Source organism: Daucus carota, chromosome 1 (genome assembly GCF_001625215.2).
Source record: "Daucus carota subsp. sativus chromosome 1, DH1 v3.0, whole genome shotgun sequence".
In the NCBI taxonomy this organism is placed as follows: domain Eukaryota; kingdom Viridiplantae; phylum Streptophyta; class Magnoliopsida; order Apiales; family Apiaceae; genus Daucus; species Daucus carota.
Window position 1 is genome coordinate 27,808,957 of NC_030381.2, and position 16,232 is coordinate 27,825,188.

The following is a 16,232-nucleotide window of genomic DNA, read 5'->3' on the forward strand; positions in this document are numbered from 1 at the left end:
AATAATAAAGAAAAGTGTTTAGAAAAATATAAAACATGTAAAGTATTATTTTATAAGTCAAAATATCTATCATTTTTAGAAATCATCAAAATTTTCAAATTACCACAATTAAAGTTTATAATATATTTAATGATAATTCAAAATCATCTCAATTAAATATTATTAAACTTTTGTAAAATCGCAACCTCATTCATATATATGTATGAACTTACAACCAATCTCGATAATAATTCGATTGAGTCTTATAATTTTCTTGATATTCAAAAAATCAATTTCAAGGATCTTAAAGGTAATACGATAAAAATAATTAACAAATAAAATAGGAATCATATATTGAGTTTATGATCATATAAATTATTCTTGATTAGCATTGTGTTTGACGGGCACGGAGGCGGCCCAAACTAATTTTTATCTAATTAATAATAATTTTTTTATTAGTATTATGTTTGACGAGAAAGTGGTTAAAATAATTTTTTTATCTATGTTATTATATAACTTTTTGTTAAAACAGGACCACGGTTCAAAATAATTTTTATCCAATTATAATCTTTAATTTTATCATAATTAGAATAATTTTTATATTTATTTAAACCAACAATCATAGATAAAATACAATTTATATTTAAGATTTGTAAGGTAATACGCACAATTTTTATTTTCGATTTAGTCTTATAATTTTCTTAAAGAATAGAAAATAAAGGTTACAAAGATAATAATCATTAAAAAAACTAATAGCAAAAAAAAATTAGAATCATAAAATAATAATAATTTTTAACTAATTAATAGGAATCATAAAATAAAAAATTAATAAAATAAAATAAGATATATAAAATAGGAAATCATATGTTGATTTTATGATAACGTAAATTATTCTCGATAAGTATTGTGTTTGACGGGCACGGGAGGCGGCCCAAACTAATTTTTATCTAAACAATAATAATTTTCTATTAGTATTATGTTTGACGGGAAAGTGGTTAAAATAATTTTCTATCTATGTTATAATATATTTTTTTTTGTTAAAACGGGACCACGGTTTAAAATAATTTTTATCAAATTATAATCTTTAATTTTATCATAATTAGAATAATTTTTATTAGCATTGTGTTTGACAGTAAGAAAACTCAAACTAATATCCAAATCATGATGTTTTGTTATTAGTATTGTGTTTGACAAGAGAGCGTCTCAAACTAATTTTGATCTAAATTATAATATTTAATTTTATCATAAAAATAATAATTATGGATTAATATTACTTTTGACGGGAGAGCGGTTCGAACTAAGTTTATTATTAGTATTGTGTATGACATGATGACCACTTAAACAAAGTTTCATCTTAATTATAATATTTTTTTATTAGTGATATGTTTAACCAAAAGATGACTTAAAATAATATTTATTTATTATAATATAAATTCGTATCAAAATTTATACAAAATTTATAACGCCGCCACGAAGCGCGGCTTTTTTCAGTAGTTATTTTATAAGTCAAAATATCTATCATTTTTAGAAATCATCAAAATTTTCAAATTACCACAATTAAATTTTATAATATTTTTAATGATAATTCAAAATCATCTCAATTAAACTTTTGTAAAATAATCTTGATAAACTATAGAAGTCCACTATCACTACAAATGCTCTCCTCTTTTTGTTGTTAATCATCACATCATCATTGCTCACCAACTCACTTCACTTCTCAACTAAAAACCTCAACCATGTCGTCCCCCACTCCGACCCGATCTCCCAAACCCGACCCGGTTTGCGTAACCGGAGCCAACGGCTTCATCGGGTCATGGCTCGTCAAAACCCTACTGGAAAACAACTACACCACCATCCACGCAACCATCTTCCCCGGCTCCGACGCCACACACCTCACCACACTCGCCGCCGCCTCACGCGCCACCGTGGTGATCCACGAGGCCAATCTTCTAGACGGTGCCGCGATATCGAAGGCGGTTGAGGGCTGCATTGGGGTGTTTCACGTGGCGTCGCCATGCACGCTGGAGGCCCCGGTGGAGCCGCAGAGGGAGCTGGTGGAGCCCGCTGTGCATGGGACATTGAATGTGCTGGAGGCAGCTAGGAGGTGTAAGGTGAGGCGCGTGGTGGTCACGTCGTCGATCTCGGCGATGGTGCCGAATCCGGGGTGGAGTAGTGATAAGGTGGTTGATGAGTCTTGTTGGACTGATCTTGATTACTGCATGTCACGTGAGGTACTTCATTTTACCTTTCTTTTCTTCTGGGGAAACTTATGATTTGCCAAGAGTAAAAATCAGAAATTTCTCATTCGGCGCGAAAAAAAATAAATCAGAGAAAATAATTTATTAAATTTCTGGAAAATACTTCTCTTTTAAATACATTTTTTAGATTGACCATTTTCTAACAATTTTTCATAACTTGTCATAATTCCTCATAATTTTAAAAATAAATATGTATTTCCAACTATTCAATTTTCAGAAAAATATTTTACAGAAGTAAGTTCATATCCTAATTTCCCCCCAGCAGACTGATAGACTTTTGAGTGTTTATTGTAGGTGATGATAGTGTGTTGATCTCTTATTTAAAAGTATTTATTTTTTGGGATGCTGTGTAATGCTGGTACGGTTTATCATTATTGTTCTATGATGTATCCAACGGCAGAGATTAAACAGATTTTTGTTATGTCCAGCCCTTCTTTTTCGTTGAACGATGAAATGGTATTTGTTTGTTCAGTGATTTGTTTTTTGTTTAGCGGAGGATAGAAATGAGCATTTTAGATGTTCAACAGAGAAAAGCATTGAACATGAGGAAATTTTTATAATCCCGGCCCTCGAATATATATCCAAGGGCTATAAAACTGCAGGTTGTATAAACGATACCCGCATACTGGGCCACTGGGAGGGACCAGGACCCTTATTCTTGGTACCAACAACAATGTATTTTTGTATTTTATGGGAAATTGGTTGGGACTTGGCAAATACTAGTACTTCATTTCTATGCCAGATGTTTTTTCCTTTTTTGTGATAAATAGTGCTACTTTATAATGTAATTAAGTTAATAAATTTGCATTTGATCAACCCTCTAATTTCTGCTTTTAACAATGGAATTTACTGCGCACGGATTCTAAAGAAGATGCAAGTTATGTTGGGATGACCTTCATTGTGTAGGCAAAAATGTCAACAATGGAAGCATATAATTTTCTTTTTTCTTAATTAGAATTCGGGGTTGTGCAGAAGTGGTATCCAGTGTCTCAGACACTGGCAGAGAAAGCTGCATGGGAATTTGCTGAGAAAAACGGACTTGATGTTGTGGCAATACATCCAGCCACTGTCTCGGGCCACTTCTACAACCTGGTTTAAACGCGAGCTGCGCTGTACTTCAACAGCTTTTGCAAGGATCAACGGATACTCAGGAATACACTGGTTGGGGGCTGTTCATGTTAGAGATGTTGCCAGGGCGCAATTACTACTCTACGAACCTCCTGCTGCTGCTGGTAGATACTTTGCACCAATGGCATATATCATATCGCGATTTTGCTGACAAAGTTTCCAAGCTCTGTCCTGAGTTTGCGGTTCACAGGTCTATGTCTAGACTTGCATCAATTTTCTAGAATATCATATAATTGTCATGGAGCAGAATCACTTGATAACCAATGTATAATGGTATCATACAATAAAACTATTTGAAAATATGATAAAGCTAAGAAGAATTTGCAGGAATGGAACAATAATGCCTTTACGCACTGGTAGAAAAGCTATTCTTTGATTCTTTGCTTATTTCAAGTACTCAAAGTAGTCTGTACTTTAAATAGGGTTTGGATTATGCTATTTGTTTGATCATTTCTAGTGACGCATTATCTGTACTAATTAAATACAGTTTTACAGAGGAAACACAGCCCGGGTTAATTGCTTGCAAAGATGCTGCGAAGAAATGATTAATTTAGGACTAGTTTTTACCCCTGTTGAGGATGCTATCAAGGAAACGGTGGAGAGTCTCAAGGAAAAAGTCTCCTTGTGCAGAAAACTTGAATTTCATTAGCTTATCTGTGTACTTGCCAGAAGAAAACGAGTTTCCTTCTTGATGTAATCGGTCAAAAATTCATATACAGATTTCATGAAATTTTACCTAATTTAGAAATAATGTTGCACAGTAGTAATTTAACGTATGAGCGACTTGAGTTTATAAATTCTGAGATTTAGTTGAAGTTGACTTTGTACAATACTTCATGCTATCTCCTGCGTGTGAAAGACCATGTCTGCAACTTAAGGACAGTAAACAAAATACTCCGGAACTCGGGTTATGATTAATATTGATTACTATTTATATGTAGCTTTTAATCACCAGTAACCGAACAGAAAATCTTCTTGAAAGAAGCAGAGAGTGTAGAAGTAACAGATTTCAATTTGCATTCCACTGGAATTAGTACATGGTGATGGATACAGTGGGGATGTTCGATTACATTCTTGTCACCATAGCAGAACATGTCTAGGAAACTATGTTACTCTTTAAGCTATATTATGCTTTAATTGTTAGTCTTATTCTGTTCTCTAATGTACTTTATTATCAGGACATGAAAGACAGATTCTTTGTAAAGAACTGTGAGAGATGAAGATGGGAAGATAATGCACATGGAATGTTTGGTGACTTTGTGAAAGAGAGAAAAGCAAGAAAGGAAGGAGTTTAAAGATATGCAAGTTCTAATAATGAAGGGTCTTCTGGCATTCCATGTGCTAAATCATTTGGCCCACTTTTTTTTATTTTTACTCGTCCTTCGCGTCATCCCTCAGAAAGCAATCTGAATATAACATATATAAATTCATCTCTGTTGTTCAGCATTGGTTCACATGAAAACGGACTGCAATGAGTACTTCTCCAGCACCCTGCAGTCGATCATGGTACGTTGCGTTATGATCTCTTTACATACCATTGGTTCAGGAACTTTCAAATATGATTCAATCTATCATTACTTTTACTCTACTATATGTCTGGTTTAGCTAGTACTGATATTTTTGGATTGAAAAGGTCTATAAGCAACGATTCACTGAGAAGGTATGTGCATTTTGCAAGTGAGAGCTGCATACAAAGCTGTTGTCAGCTTCAGACTGTAACAGGGTTGGAAATGAAAATGATGGATGGAAATTACTCGCATTTGAAACGGAGTTGAGATATCAACGACGGTCTGGCTCCTTTGACACATTCCGGAGTCGCTGGTTACTCAGATCAATCTCTCCACAACAGTTCATCACAGGGGCCAATGCTATTGATGCTGCAAAGGTTGCTATATTCATTATCCATATGTTTATTTCAGTATTTTGAGTCTCACTCTGATTTCATAATGAATCACAAGGGTCGAAAAATTTAATCTGGTAATCGACGTCGTCCTATGAATAACAGAGACTTTTGTGTTTTCTTTTCTTAATATATGATATTGAAAATTAATCTGTTCATGTTCCTTCACCAGCAATGGGATGCTGATCTGGTGGAAGCTAGGTACATAAAAGATCTCGAAGATAATCGGAGCATATACGACAAAATTCGGGGAGAGCCCAAGCCTCCTTTAGAAACAGAGAATTCATTGTGTATGAACGACGTGAAACCAGGGAAGATGGCACATGGTAAATCCTGAACTCGAAACATACTCCTCAGTCCTCAACCACATTAAATTCTTTGTACGAAAGGCAAGCAAGAACTTCTCTATGCATTACAGGTGGTTGCAGTAGCTTCACTCCTAAAGAGATAGCAGCAGGGCTCCATCCGAAACAAAACAACGCAATCAGAGGATTGTTGCTGCAGTCTGGCTGGGTAGTTGAAAAGCTCGAAAATGACTCTTGTATTGTCACATATGTTGCTCAGGTAACCCAAGCTTCTATCACAAGATGAGAGAAATTTTATGATTTAACCACCAGCTGCTGTATACTCATTATATTTTTTTTTTCGTCTTTTTCGTATACAGTTAGATCCTGCAGGATGGCTGCCCAGGTTTTTGTGAATCGCTCAACACTAAACTGGTTATGATCATTGAAAACCTGCAGAAGCAAGCACAAGCTTGTTCTGTTCATGTTAGTACTTGATTTATTATAAGTCTGAATAAACAGATGGAATAAAAAAGAGTAATCTTCTAAAAACTCATTGAAAAATTTACCGCAGCCACCCATCAGTTGATATTAGATTAAATACAATATATCTAAAATTTACCAGGAAATTTGATATTCCTTTTCGGTATTCAGCTCGCTTGTAATTGCAATTAGATAATACCTCAAATCACACTGCAACAAGTAACAAATCTTACATAATTACACTAACTAAAGCACGGATGAAAAAAACCTCCCTTGTGTTCTAGTGGACGTCTTACTTGGGCCTAAATGTAACTGAGATGAGAACCACTATACGTGAAGAGACTCTCATTACTGACAGATTCTGTCACCCTTTTCGACACCTTCATAACTTGCAGAAGTTGATGCCGAATCAGCATTCGGGTTATACCAGCAAACTTCATGATGCTCTCGATTTCCTTAACAACGTCGCTCATTCAGGCCTGTTGGCTCCTACTTCTTCCACACACTTCAGTGCTAGCTCCACAAACCTCTCCAGACCTTTAAGTTCATGTCCAAAGGCGATCGCGGGATCAATGACTTCAGAAGGGTGTACAAACTTTTGTCTTATCGATAGCTTGTTTCACTTCTCTTACAATGTATTTCCCTTTCTCAATTGGGCTTTCTGCAGTCAGCAGTTCTAGTAGTACCACTCCGTAGCTGTAAACATCGTCTTCTCAGTCAGCTGTGAGTCATGTAGTATTCAGGATCCAGATAGCCCTACAGCAAAGAGTGTTAATATCTGCAACTGGATTTATCGGTTTATAATTATTAGTGAAGTTCAGAGTAAGAATATGGTTACAGATAAACATTGTTTACCATTGTCCTTTGACTGAGTTGTCACATGACCTTCTCCGCGTCACCCATTAGCTTGGAGAGGCCAAAATCGGCGACTTTAGCATTTAAGGTTCCGTCAAGTAAAATGTTGTTCGTTTTGAGTCCCTGTGTATGGGAGGGTCGGCAAGGTCATGGAGATATTGCAAACCTCTAGCGGCCCAAGGGCTACGCGAAGTCGTCTTGTCCAATCTAACCTGATCCCAGATTACCTGCCAAAGAAAGTGACACTTGTTGCTAAGTTAATCTGTATTTGAAGTTTGGCTGCAGTAGTTTATTTTATTACGTGCAGTACCTGAAAGACTTCCTTTAAAGTTCCGTTTGGGATGAACTCGTAGATCAGCATTTGTTCACCTTGCCAAAACAGAAACCCACGAGGCCGACAACATTCGGTGATGAACTCTAGAAAGAAGCTCGATCTCAGTTTTAAATTCAAGGCCACCCTAGTAGATCCTTGTTGAGCTCTTTTAATTGCAACAAGTAGCCCACCTGGAAGAAGTCCTCATAAACCTACAAAACAATGCAATTTTAGAATGGCAGAACATTCTTTTGTTTTAGGAAGGACAATTTGTATCTTTGATGATACATGACAAAATTCAAATAAGGAACAGACACCAAGTATAGTCCAAGAAATTGGAAGAGTTCCTTACCATTCCATAGCCACCGGATCCAATATTATTGGCTCGGAAAAGTTTGTGGTGCTTTTCTTAAGCTCTCATAAGAGAAATTTCTTGCTCTTTTAACTGAGGAGGAACTCCTCCACTGGTTTTATTAGAGTCCCAGGATGCTGAAAATTATCAGAATATACTTAAATTACTTCAGATGACCAGAATTAACATGAATGATAGCAGAGATAAGATGTGCAAAAGAGTGCCATGGTTACCAAATGGATTGTTCTTTTTGTCAGCTCTTTCAGCTCTTCTCTTCTGACGGTAAGCATAAACTCCCGCAAAGATTAATAAGAGCAAAATGAGAGAACCACCGAGTGCTGCTCAAATCAAAACGCCCATACTTATTGACTTGTGAGAATCAGTAGAAGATTACTGAAAATAAACATATCCATTCTCAAATAAACATAGCAGCACTAAATGCTGTTATGTAAAGGTGAAAGTTTGCGTGCATTACCAGGGAGGTACTTGTAAACATCAGCAAGGAAATAAAATGGTCCAAAACGTGTGGAGGCTTAAAAGTTTGGTTGCTGAGCATGAAGCCGATTCTTGAAATTCCTGTTCGGTTGAAACGCCAACACCAGAGGGGAAAACTTCCAGGTTTATTAAGAGGTAATTGTCCAAATTTTTGTTGGATTTTTCAGTGAAATTGAGTCCACAGGGATTAGATTTGTCTGAAGAACATGCAACATAGTATCTCGCAGAGATTCGTACATGGTTTGTTTGTGTAGTCTGAGAAGGAAGGAGCTCTGAAATTTAGGGTACCCGTGTATGGAATGCACATTGACAGTTTGGGCTGTTAATTTGATCAGCTTGACAGGCAACAGGTGCACAATTATTAAATTGTGTTGTGTACTGGACATGGGTGGAGGAACGGTACAGTAGCTTTCAGTTGCTCCTGATTCTTCACAAACCGGGTTACCAACAAGCCTGCAGGACATAATTCAATCTTATAAAAAGAAGCTGTAGGAACAAGTTTGCAGGAAATCATGTTCTCATCAAAGAGCCATTATAAGGAAATTAGAACGAAGAAAAGAAACAAGGACAGATAAATCAGAGGAAAATCTTACACTATATTATCGGTGTCCAGATTTTGGTTTTACTTCAGCTATTGAATTGCCTGCAGATCGACAAGTTTAAGATTACTGCTAAGCTGGATCCAAGATCCAAGGTTCCGTTAAGCTGGTTGTGCCTTAATATTCTGTGACATTATGATGGTTAAATTTTATGTAGTGACTTTCCTCTTGGTCAAACGGAAAAGATAGGTAAATATCAATGAGGTCACCACTTCATCAGCTACTCACATAGTCGTTAGTTGAGGAGCGCTGAAAAGTGCAACGGGGCACTCTCCTTGAAGCCCTGTCCGTTCCATCATTCGGTCATTAAAAAACTGGTATATTATATGCAGACCATCAATGGATGAGCTACAGCCAACTAGTTTTGCTGTAATAATACGTGACTGCAATGACCATTGTACCAAGAGATTATTATGCCAAGTCCTTTAGTTACTAATGAGCAACGTAGCATGTGCTTCACAGACAGTCAGATAATCATATTCATTAATACGATATGTTATTCAAGGTAATATAAGAAGAACCGTCATTTACAGAACATTAAAGGCGAAAACACTTACTGACAACGAAGTATGTCAAAGAGAAAATGGGAGGAGTTACAGTCAATTGGAAATGGCACAAAACCAAACTGGGTGAAAAGAAAGAATATAGTATGTGGACATGGTTCAAAAACATTAAAGCTCGCTGTTTTTAAATGTAGCTGACTTCAACATTAGTTTTAGTTATTGTTATGTAGTATGAAACTATGAATGCTACAGAGTACAGGATGAAACTTAAAACTACTTGTTTGTGGTGCAGGAAATCAGTATGTACCTAATTGTATAGATGAGATAGAGAGTCTTACAATGTGGTCAAAGATGGTAATGTTGTAAACCAAAGAGGAACATCAGACACAGTAAAGGAGTTGTTGCTCAGATCCCTGCAGTGAGAATAAATTATACAAGGTTAAGTAACCACTCTCGGAAAACCTTATGGTATGAGGAAGCTTAATTCATTAGTTTAATAATTCAAGAATGCTAACATGGTTTAACTTTATTAGGTGTGGCATTTCGACACTGGCACCATATTTTGTGCTACATCCCTCTCCCAAAAGCAGTGGAGGGTGAAATGCACTTTACATTTTGAAATTTTTGTATATATTACTTACAGAAAGTAAGAAAGCTCATTTCACTAAGGTCGGGCAAGGGGCCAGTCAATCTATTGTTACACAAGTGCCTGAGAAATAAATCAAACATTCTGTCAATGATAAATGAGAAATTTAATGACAGATAGATACGATTTCATGGTTTAGTGATAAGGTTTTACGATTTTGTCTCTACTTACAGCTCGTTGACAGTGATAAGATTACTGATATTTGAAGGAATGGGTCCACTCAAGGAATTCCTGTCCAGGCGTCTGCAAGAAACAGTGACGGCAAATTTCAACATAACATACCAAGTTCAGAAGAAAAAAGAACACACTATAAGCTTTAATCAAGATATGAACAGGTACTTACACCACTTCCAAGGTGCTGACTAGTCCTAGAGTAGAGAAACTTCCGGTGATGGTTACTATCAAATAGCCTGCTTAGATTCAAGTAACAAAACTGTAAAACTTTAGTTCTTGCTACATTGCTACAAGTGACATTATAAGGAAAGTTAGGCCAGAGAAAATTCTGAATAAGTAAGCTTATCTACGTAATATGAACATTGTCATATTCACAATCGTGTTTGACAATATTTGGTTTATAATTCTTCTGATTTATAAGCGATCTAATCAGAACAGGTGGGCGAATTTGATAGATTCATATTTCATAAAAATGTATTTCATATTACAGGAAGCAAAAGGGGAGAAATTAGAAAAATACGTCATAACATGGTGTAAGAGAAAGTTGCTCGGAACATACACATGTATCAAGCTCATTTTTGAGCTGAAAACTTGGGTGGTATGACACCCGATAGCTGGTTTTTTTCCAAAGTGACTGCAAATGGTTGACGAGCATTAAGGAAAATCGAACTTATTTTTAACTGATTGAACAACAAAGATAGAGAACAAGAACAAAGAGAATCGTACAATGTTTTGCATGAACCAGCAAATCAAGCCCAGGCTTGCTCTCACCAGAGACTGGTATTTCTCCACTGAGTTTATTATCTGCTGATCCAACCAATAAAGCTTTGACAATTCCAATAGAGGCTGGTATATGTCCACTGAAGCTGTTCAGATTCAAAGACCTGCAAAATAAGGGGCAAAAAAAACTAAACTTCAGCCAAGTAAAGGGATAAGAAAGGTTTCACGTGTAGTTTAGCAGAAACTTCTGAAATCCTTCACCAACTAAAAATCGTGATATCTAGGATTGATTTCCTAACTCCAGACTTTTGCTTGATGTAGTAAAATAAAAATTGTCATTTTTTTTCCCAGAGAAGAACTATTGTCATTCTCATTCTTATGCATGTTGTGGCGATTACATGTATGCAGTGTGCTTAAAGACTAGAGTTACGGCATATATATTTAGATATATAATAATGGTATATATATTGTTTCATTTCCATAGCACATATAGTAATAAATTTTTCCACTCTATGGAAGAACCTGTGAGAGGATTTGAACTAGTACAAATTTTCTTGTGATTCTGTATTCGAAAAAGTAGGATACAAACTTATACAGTGATGCCCATAAGTGATACTGTGATTGTCGAATAAGCATTGAAAGCATAAGAACACTACATGTATTTTTATTGGCAAATGTCAACTCAATTTCTCATTCATGTGAGCAGTTTTAAGGAAGTAAGGCAGTGTTTATACTTCAATTGTGAAATTAGACAACAAGAAAAAGAAACCTCTCGAGAAGTAAAATGTGTCCTTACAGATAAACCAGCTCCTGCATAAATCCAATAGATTCCGGAATCAGGCCAGTGAAACCGCAGCCAACCAAAATTCTGTTATAAAGCCTCAAGCAGTTGAGGAATTTTGGAACAATCAAAACTGCAATTAAGAAACAATTGTCTACCAATAAGTAAACATGCTTACAAGTTTTTTAGATTCTTCAGATTTCCGATTGTTGTAGGAAGAGATCCTGTCAAATCCTTATTGTATGACAAATCTCTGAATCAAAAGGATCATAATCAGATAGATATCACACCCTGGAAAATAATTGTCTGTACGATCAACTCAAAATAGGTAACATTAATTTGTTAAATATGTTTTAATTTAGCCACCAATGTGCTGCAGCTCTATAGGTTAAATTTTAATTGCATTCACTAAGCCAGCTTCCAGATTGGCCCTTAGACTTGAAAGGAATCATGAACAAAGGACTTACAGAATCTTCAGTTCAGACAGATTTGTGATGTCTCCTGACAGCTCACCTTTCAAGTTTGTGCTTGCTAATGTTCTGAAAATAGGATCGTGATTAAATCAATATGCATGAAATTGAAATTAGTGAACTCAGTTAAGCTATCAGTAGATGAACATCTTAAGCGAGCTCATACATGGATGTCACACGAGAATCAGTGCAAGCAATTCCTTCCCAGTTGTTTCCGCATGGATCCGAGCCTACCCAACTTGGCGGGGTGTTAACCCACTGACTCTTGATAGATTGCAGAATAGTGGCTGCAATGTAAATAGTATCCTAACATTACCAGTTCCCAAACAATAATATCTGCCAATTTGTCTAACATTATATTTAATATTCTAATCTTCATATCTTAAGTAGCAGTTCATGTAGTAAATCTCAATTGTTAACACAGGTCGACCAAAATTCGAGTTTGAAGTACTAAATCAAGTGAATATAGATAGAAGAATATCCAATTACACCCATCATAAAAATCATCTAATAACACAAACAAAATTTTGGAATTAGAGATCATAACAACTTACAGTCATCCTGTGCTGCAATAACCAAAAACCGAACAAAAAAAACCAGAACATATTTATGAATAGTGTTATCCATTACTCCAGAAGCAATCTTACAAAGTCCACACCCTCAAATAGAAGATATTGAGTTTCTAATGTGCATGCCTAAGAAAAAGTAGGACAAGTCTGTTGCACAAAAGATCAGGCAAACAAGTTGTCCTAATGTCCTAACCTACTACATCCACAGACCTTAAAGTCAGTCAACTAATAGATCCACATTACACCTTTTCACTGGCATTACCCCACGTAATAATCCATCTCAAATACATATGATCCAGTTAAGTTCCTTTACCAACACCTTATGTTGTGTTCACTTGGATGGAATGAAACGAGAGGACAATGAAATGAAAATTGTACTCTAAATTGGGGCTAATCAGAGGAAATGTATATAATTTTTCGTTCTTCAATCATTTCATTTCAAACTATCTGAACTAGAAATCTAACCCACATGTTCGGAAAGGAATGCTCATTCCCCTTCATCATATTTCCTTATGATCTTCAATCATAAAAAATTTACTCACTCATATCTAGTCAGTATTGTCCCATACATTCTTCTTTCTCCATAAAATTTATTTATAATCTTTCATTCCATTCTCTCATCATTCAATTTCATCCAACTAAACGCAATCTTAAAGTTCGGAAAGAGCGGTAACTTAACATTAACATGGTATCACAGCTCTTTCAACTGAGACGTATGTGTAATCAAGATGTATGATCTCAATTAAGTTCTTCTACTAACACCTTATGTTGTGTTTGGTAGGGATGAATGAAAGTGGAGGGAATGAAATGAGATTTGAACTATAATTTAGTTGAATGTATAATAATTTCATTTCTTCCACCATTCCATTCCTGACACCCTTAACTAGAGATCAAACCTTCCATTTTGAAGGAATACTTCATTCCTTATCATACCTATTTTCTACCCAAATCTTATCATACAAAATTTGCACTTACTCATTTTTTTTCAAAGTCCTTCCTCCTGGGGGAGAGCACGGTGCGGATCGGTGCGGTTTTAGGGTAAAACCGCAACCGGAACCGCAAGTGTTCGGTTTTTAAAATTGAAAACCGCAACCGCAACCGAACCGTCGGATCGGTTTCGGTTTCAAAAAACCTCGGTTCGGTTTCAAACGGTTCGGTTTCGGTTTTAGAACCGCAATAAATAAAAATAAGAAACATACTTTCAAATTAAATTAGTAGATAACTTATGTTGGTTCGATATATACTTCAAGTTTAATAACGAACCACATTATTATATTATCGGATTTAAACAAGATCATATTACAAATGAAACTTATATATTATGTGGGGATCATGATGAAAGTAGATTAGCGACTCAATTGTAGTGATACTAAAAGAAAGTGCTCGGTGGAAGAACTAGTTCGGATAAAACAATTTTAACGAAACAACCTCAGCACATTTCAACCCCACTTCCTAGTAACCTCCCCCGTCTCATTTTACTTTGTTCATCACATTTATATGTTATATATAAATATTTATATAAATTATGTGTAATATACATATATATAAATATAAATAATATTTATTTTTATAATCGGTTCGGTTCGGGTTTTTGCGGTTCGGTTTTGGCCTAAAACCGGAACCGCAGCCGTTATAATCGGTTCGGTTTTTAAATTTTCGGTTTCGAATCGGTTCGGTTTTAGGCGGTTCGGGTTTTATCGGTTTTCACCGGTTTCGGTTACGGTTTCGGTTTCAATTCAGGTTTTTTGCTCACCCCTACTTCCTCCTACATTCTATTATTTTCTTTTATTTTTACTCATTCCATTCCATTTCATTCAACCCAACCAAACACAACATTAAAGTTTTATTTCCATTCCATTCCATTCAACCCAACCAAACACAACATTAAAGTTTTACGAGGGTTGGCGGCTAGTAACGAAACAAGTCCTAGTCTACAAATTCATAGCGAGACACAAGTGGGTATTTGCATCATTGATGGAACACGAATTAAAGTCTTGAAAAATGGTGGGTGGATTCACAGCAAGTTGATATAGACGTGGATTATACATTGATACAAGTATTTAATACCATGCAATAATACACACCTAAACTCTAAAAAGTTTATGATTCTACCGGTGATTCTGGTTTGTTTCATTTCAAATATCTTTTTAATACGAGTCGACTAATTACGAAACAGAACTAGCACCTTCAGTTTGCAACTTATGATTTAATATGATTAAATTTCTTATACTCACCGGTAAGTATGGACTATATGGTGGACTTGTGAAGGAACTTTAACTCTTGCCATTGACATAATCATTGCGACGTGCTCAGTGGGATTGGAATTAAGGGTAAAAGTAAAACTAAACTCAGTCGTCGTGACTTAGAAAGGCGTGAAAATGGTCGAAAATCACAATTTCCGGGTGTGGTGATCATTTCTAGCCCAATTGTCTTGGATATCAATTCTGGTGAGGAATCTATATTGCGGGGAAAAAATCAATATACATTATTTGGCCGTCTGGGTGAGCTTAGAATAAGTGTTTCTCGATTAAAGTAAAAAAGTGGAATAAAAATTAAAATTAAGATAAGACTTATAAGTGATCAAAGTGTTTGGAAAAGAAGTATGAGTCATGAAACAAAAGGTAGCATTCTCAACTTCTTTTGAGTACCTATTAACATTTTATACAAACGATACGAATAAAATTTATAAATCCGGAAACCAGGCTTATAAGTGGTGCCCAAACACCTCTTCACTTAATCATGTTGCATGTATTTCTAAAATCTTTCCCGGATAATTTTAGGGGCCGTTTGGTTCGAGTTAAGGAAACGGAATGAAATTCAGAAAGGGAAACGAAGAGAAAAGAAAGGAATGATGCTGAATTGTATTACCTGTTTGGTTTTGATCTGGAAACGGAATGAAAATTTATATGATTATTCCTATATTTAATTTTTAAATATTAAATAATATCAAAAGAGTCAAATATATTCACGTTTATAATTTGATATATTTTATCATTTAAAAATTTCATTAACTTTAAAAATATCTTGACTTATAAATTATATTAAAATTATTTTTAATATGTAAAAAACTAAATTAAAATTTAGTTTTGATCTTCAAAAATATTTTACATTTTATTTTTTAATGTTAATGATTTTTGAAATAAATTATAAGTGAAAATAAAATAAGAATGAGAAAAGGGAAAAGAAATACCTGGTGGGGGGTGGATCAGGAGGGATCTGGGGTAAACCTAAAACTAAAACAAGGCAAAGGGAATGGCAGATTTTATAAAACAAACAACAACAAAGGGAATGAGACGAGTTGTTTCCCTTTCTCTTTGTCAGTTACCCCAAACCAAACGGTCCCTTAGTGTATAACTGATAATCCGTGCTTTGTAAGAAAAAACGAAACCATTTCTTTATTTTTGTTTTTGTTACTTCACATGTATCATTAATACAATTTTTAATTTGTCATGGCAGATTAAAAAGAATTGGTTCACAAACGAGTCTGTAGAAAATTTCTGTTAAAATATTAAGAATAAGTTTTTTGAAATAATATGTTTCTTGGTAGTGTTATTCTTTAATTTAGTCGAAGAAGATTTTCTAATTTCATTTAATTTAGGTACGGATGGTTCAAGTTTATAAGTGAACAATCCCATCTTAGAAGGAGCTATTAACCAAAAAACCCAACTAACTTATCATTTTTTTCCAAAAAACCCTTTAAACTTTTATTTTCACGAACAACCC

General features: G+C 35.1%; 2 protein-coding genes and 1 non-coding gene across 3 annotated transcripts; 2 read left to right on the forward strand and 1 right to left on the reverse strand.

Moving 5' to 3' along the window:
• Window positions 1-1,620: 1,620 nt before the first annotated feature.
• Window positions 1,621-4,137, forward strand: LOC108214589 (cinnamoyl-CoA reductase 1). Its single transcript, XM_017386675.2, is given in 8 exon segments — window positions 1,621-2,210; window positions 3,210-3,300; window positions 3,303-3,389; window positions 3,392-3,472; window positions 3,475-3,495; window positions 3,498-3,555; window positions 3,853-3,902; window positions 3,905-4,137. Coding segments are annotated over 8 exon segments (993 nt in total). The 5' UTR covers window positions 1,621-1,715; the 3' UTR covers window positions 4,015-4,137.
• A 608-nt stretch (window positions 4,138-4,745) lies between these two features.
• LOC108204827 (uncharacterized) lies at window positions 4,746-5,591 on the forward strand. Its single transcript, XR_010292537.1, has 3 exons — window positions 4,746-4,871; window positions 4,999-5,250; window positions 5,438-5,591. It is a non-coding gene; the product is annotated as an uncharacterized LOC108204827 (transcript).
• A 1,317-nt stretch (window positions 5,592-6,908) lies between these two features.
• On the reverse strand, window positions 6,909-12,774 carry LOC108204826 (leucine-rich repeat receptor protein kinase HPCA1). Its single transcript, XM_064085700.1, is given in 25 exon segments — window positions 6,909-7,010; window positions 7,100-7,114; window positions 7,198-7,391; window positions 8,028-8,078; window positions 8,081-8,146; window positions 8,149-8,202; window positions 8,205-8,291; window positions 8,294-8,347; window positions 8,350-8,439; window positions 8,442-8,500; window positions 8,641-8,722; window positions 8,725-8,771; window positions 8,875-8,946; window positions 9,488-9,562; window positions 9,787-9,858; window positions 9,967-10,038; window positions 10,139-10,190; window positions 10,512-10,559; window positions 10,562-10,603; window positions 10,696-10,853; window positions 11,486-11,557; window positions 11,649-11,723; window positions 11,938-12,009; window positions 12,107-12,227; window positions 12,495-12,774. Coding segments are annotated over 25 exon segments (1,905 nt in total). The 5' UTR covers window positions 12,568-12,774.
• Window positions 12,775-16,232: the final 3,458 nt, after the last annotated feature.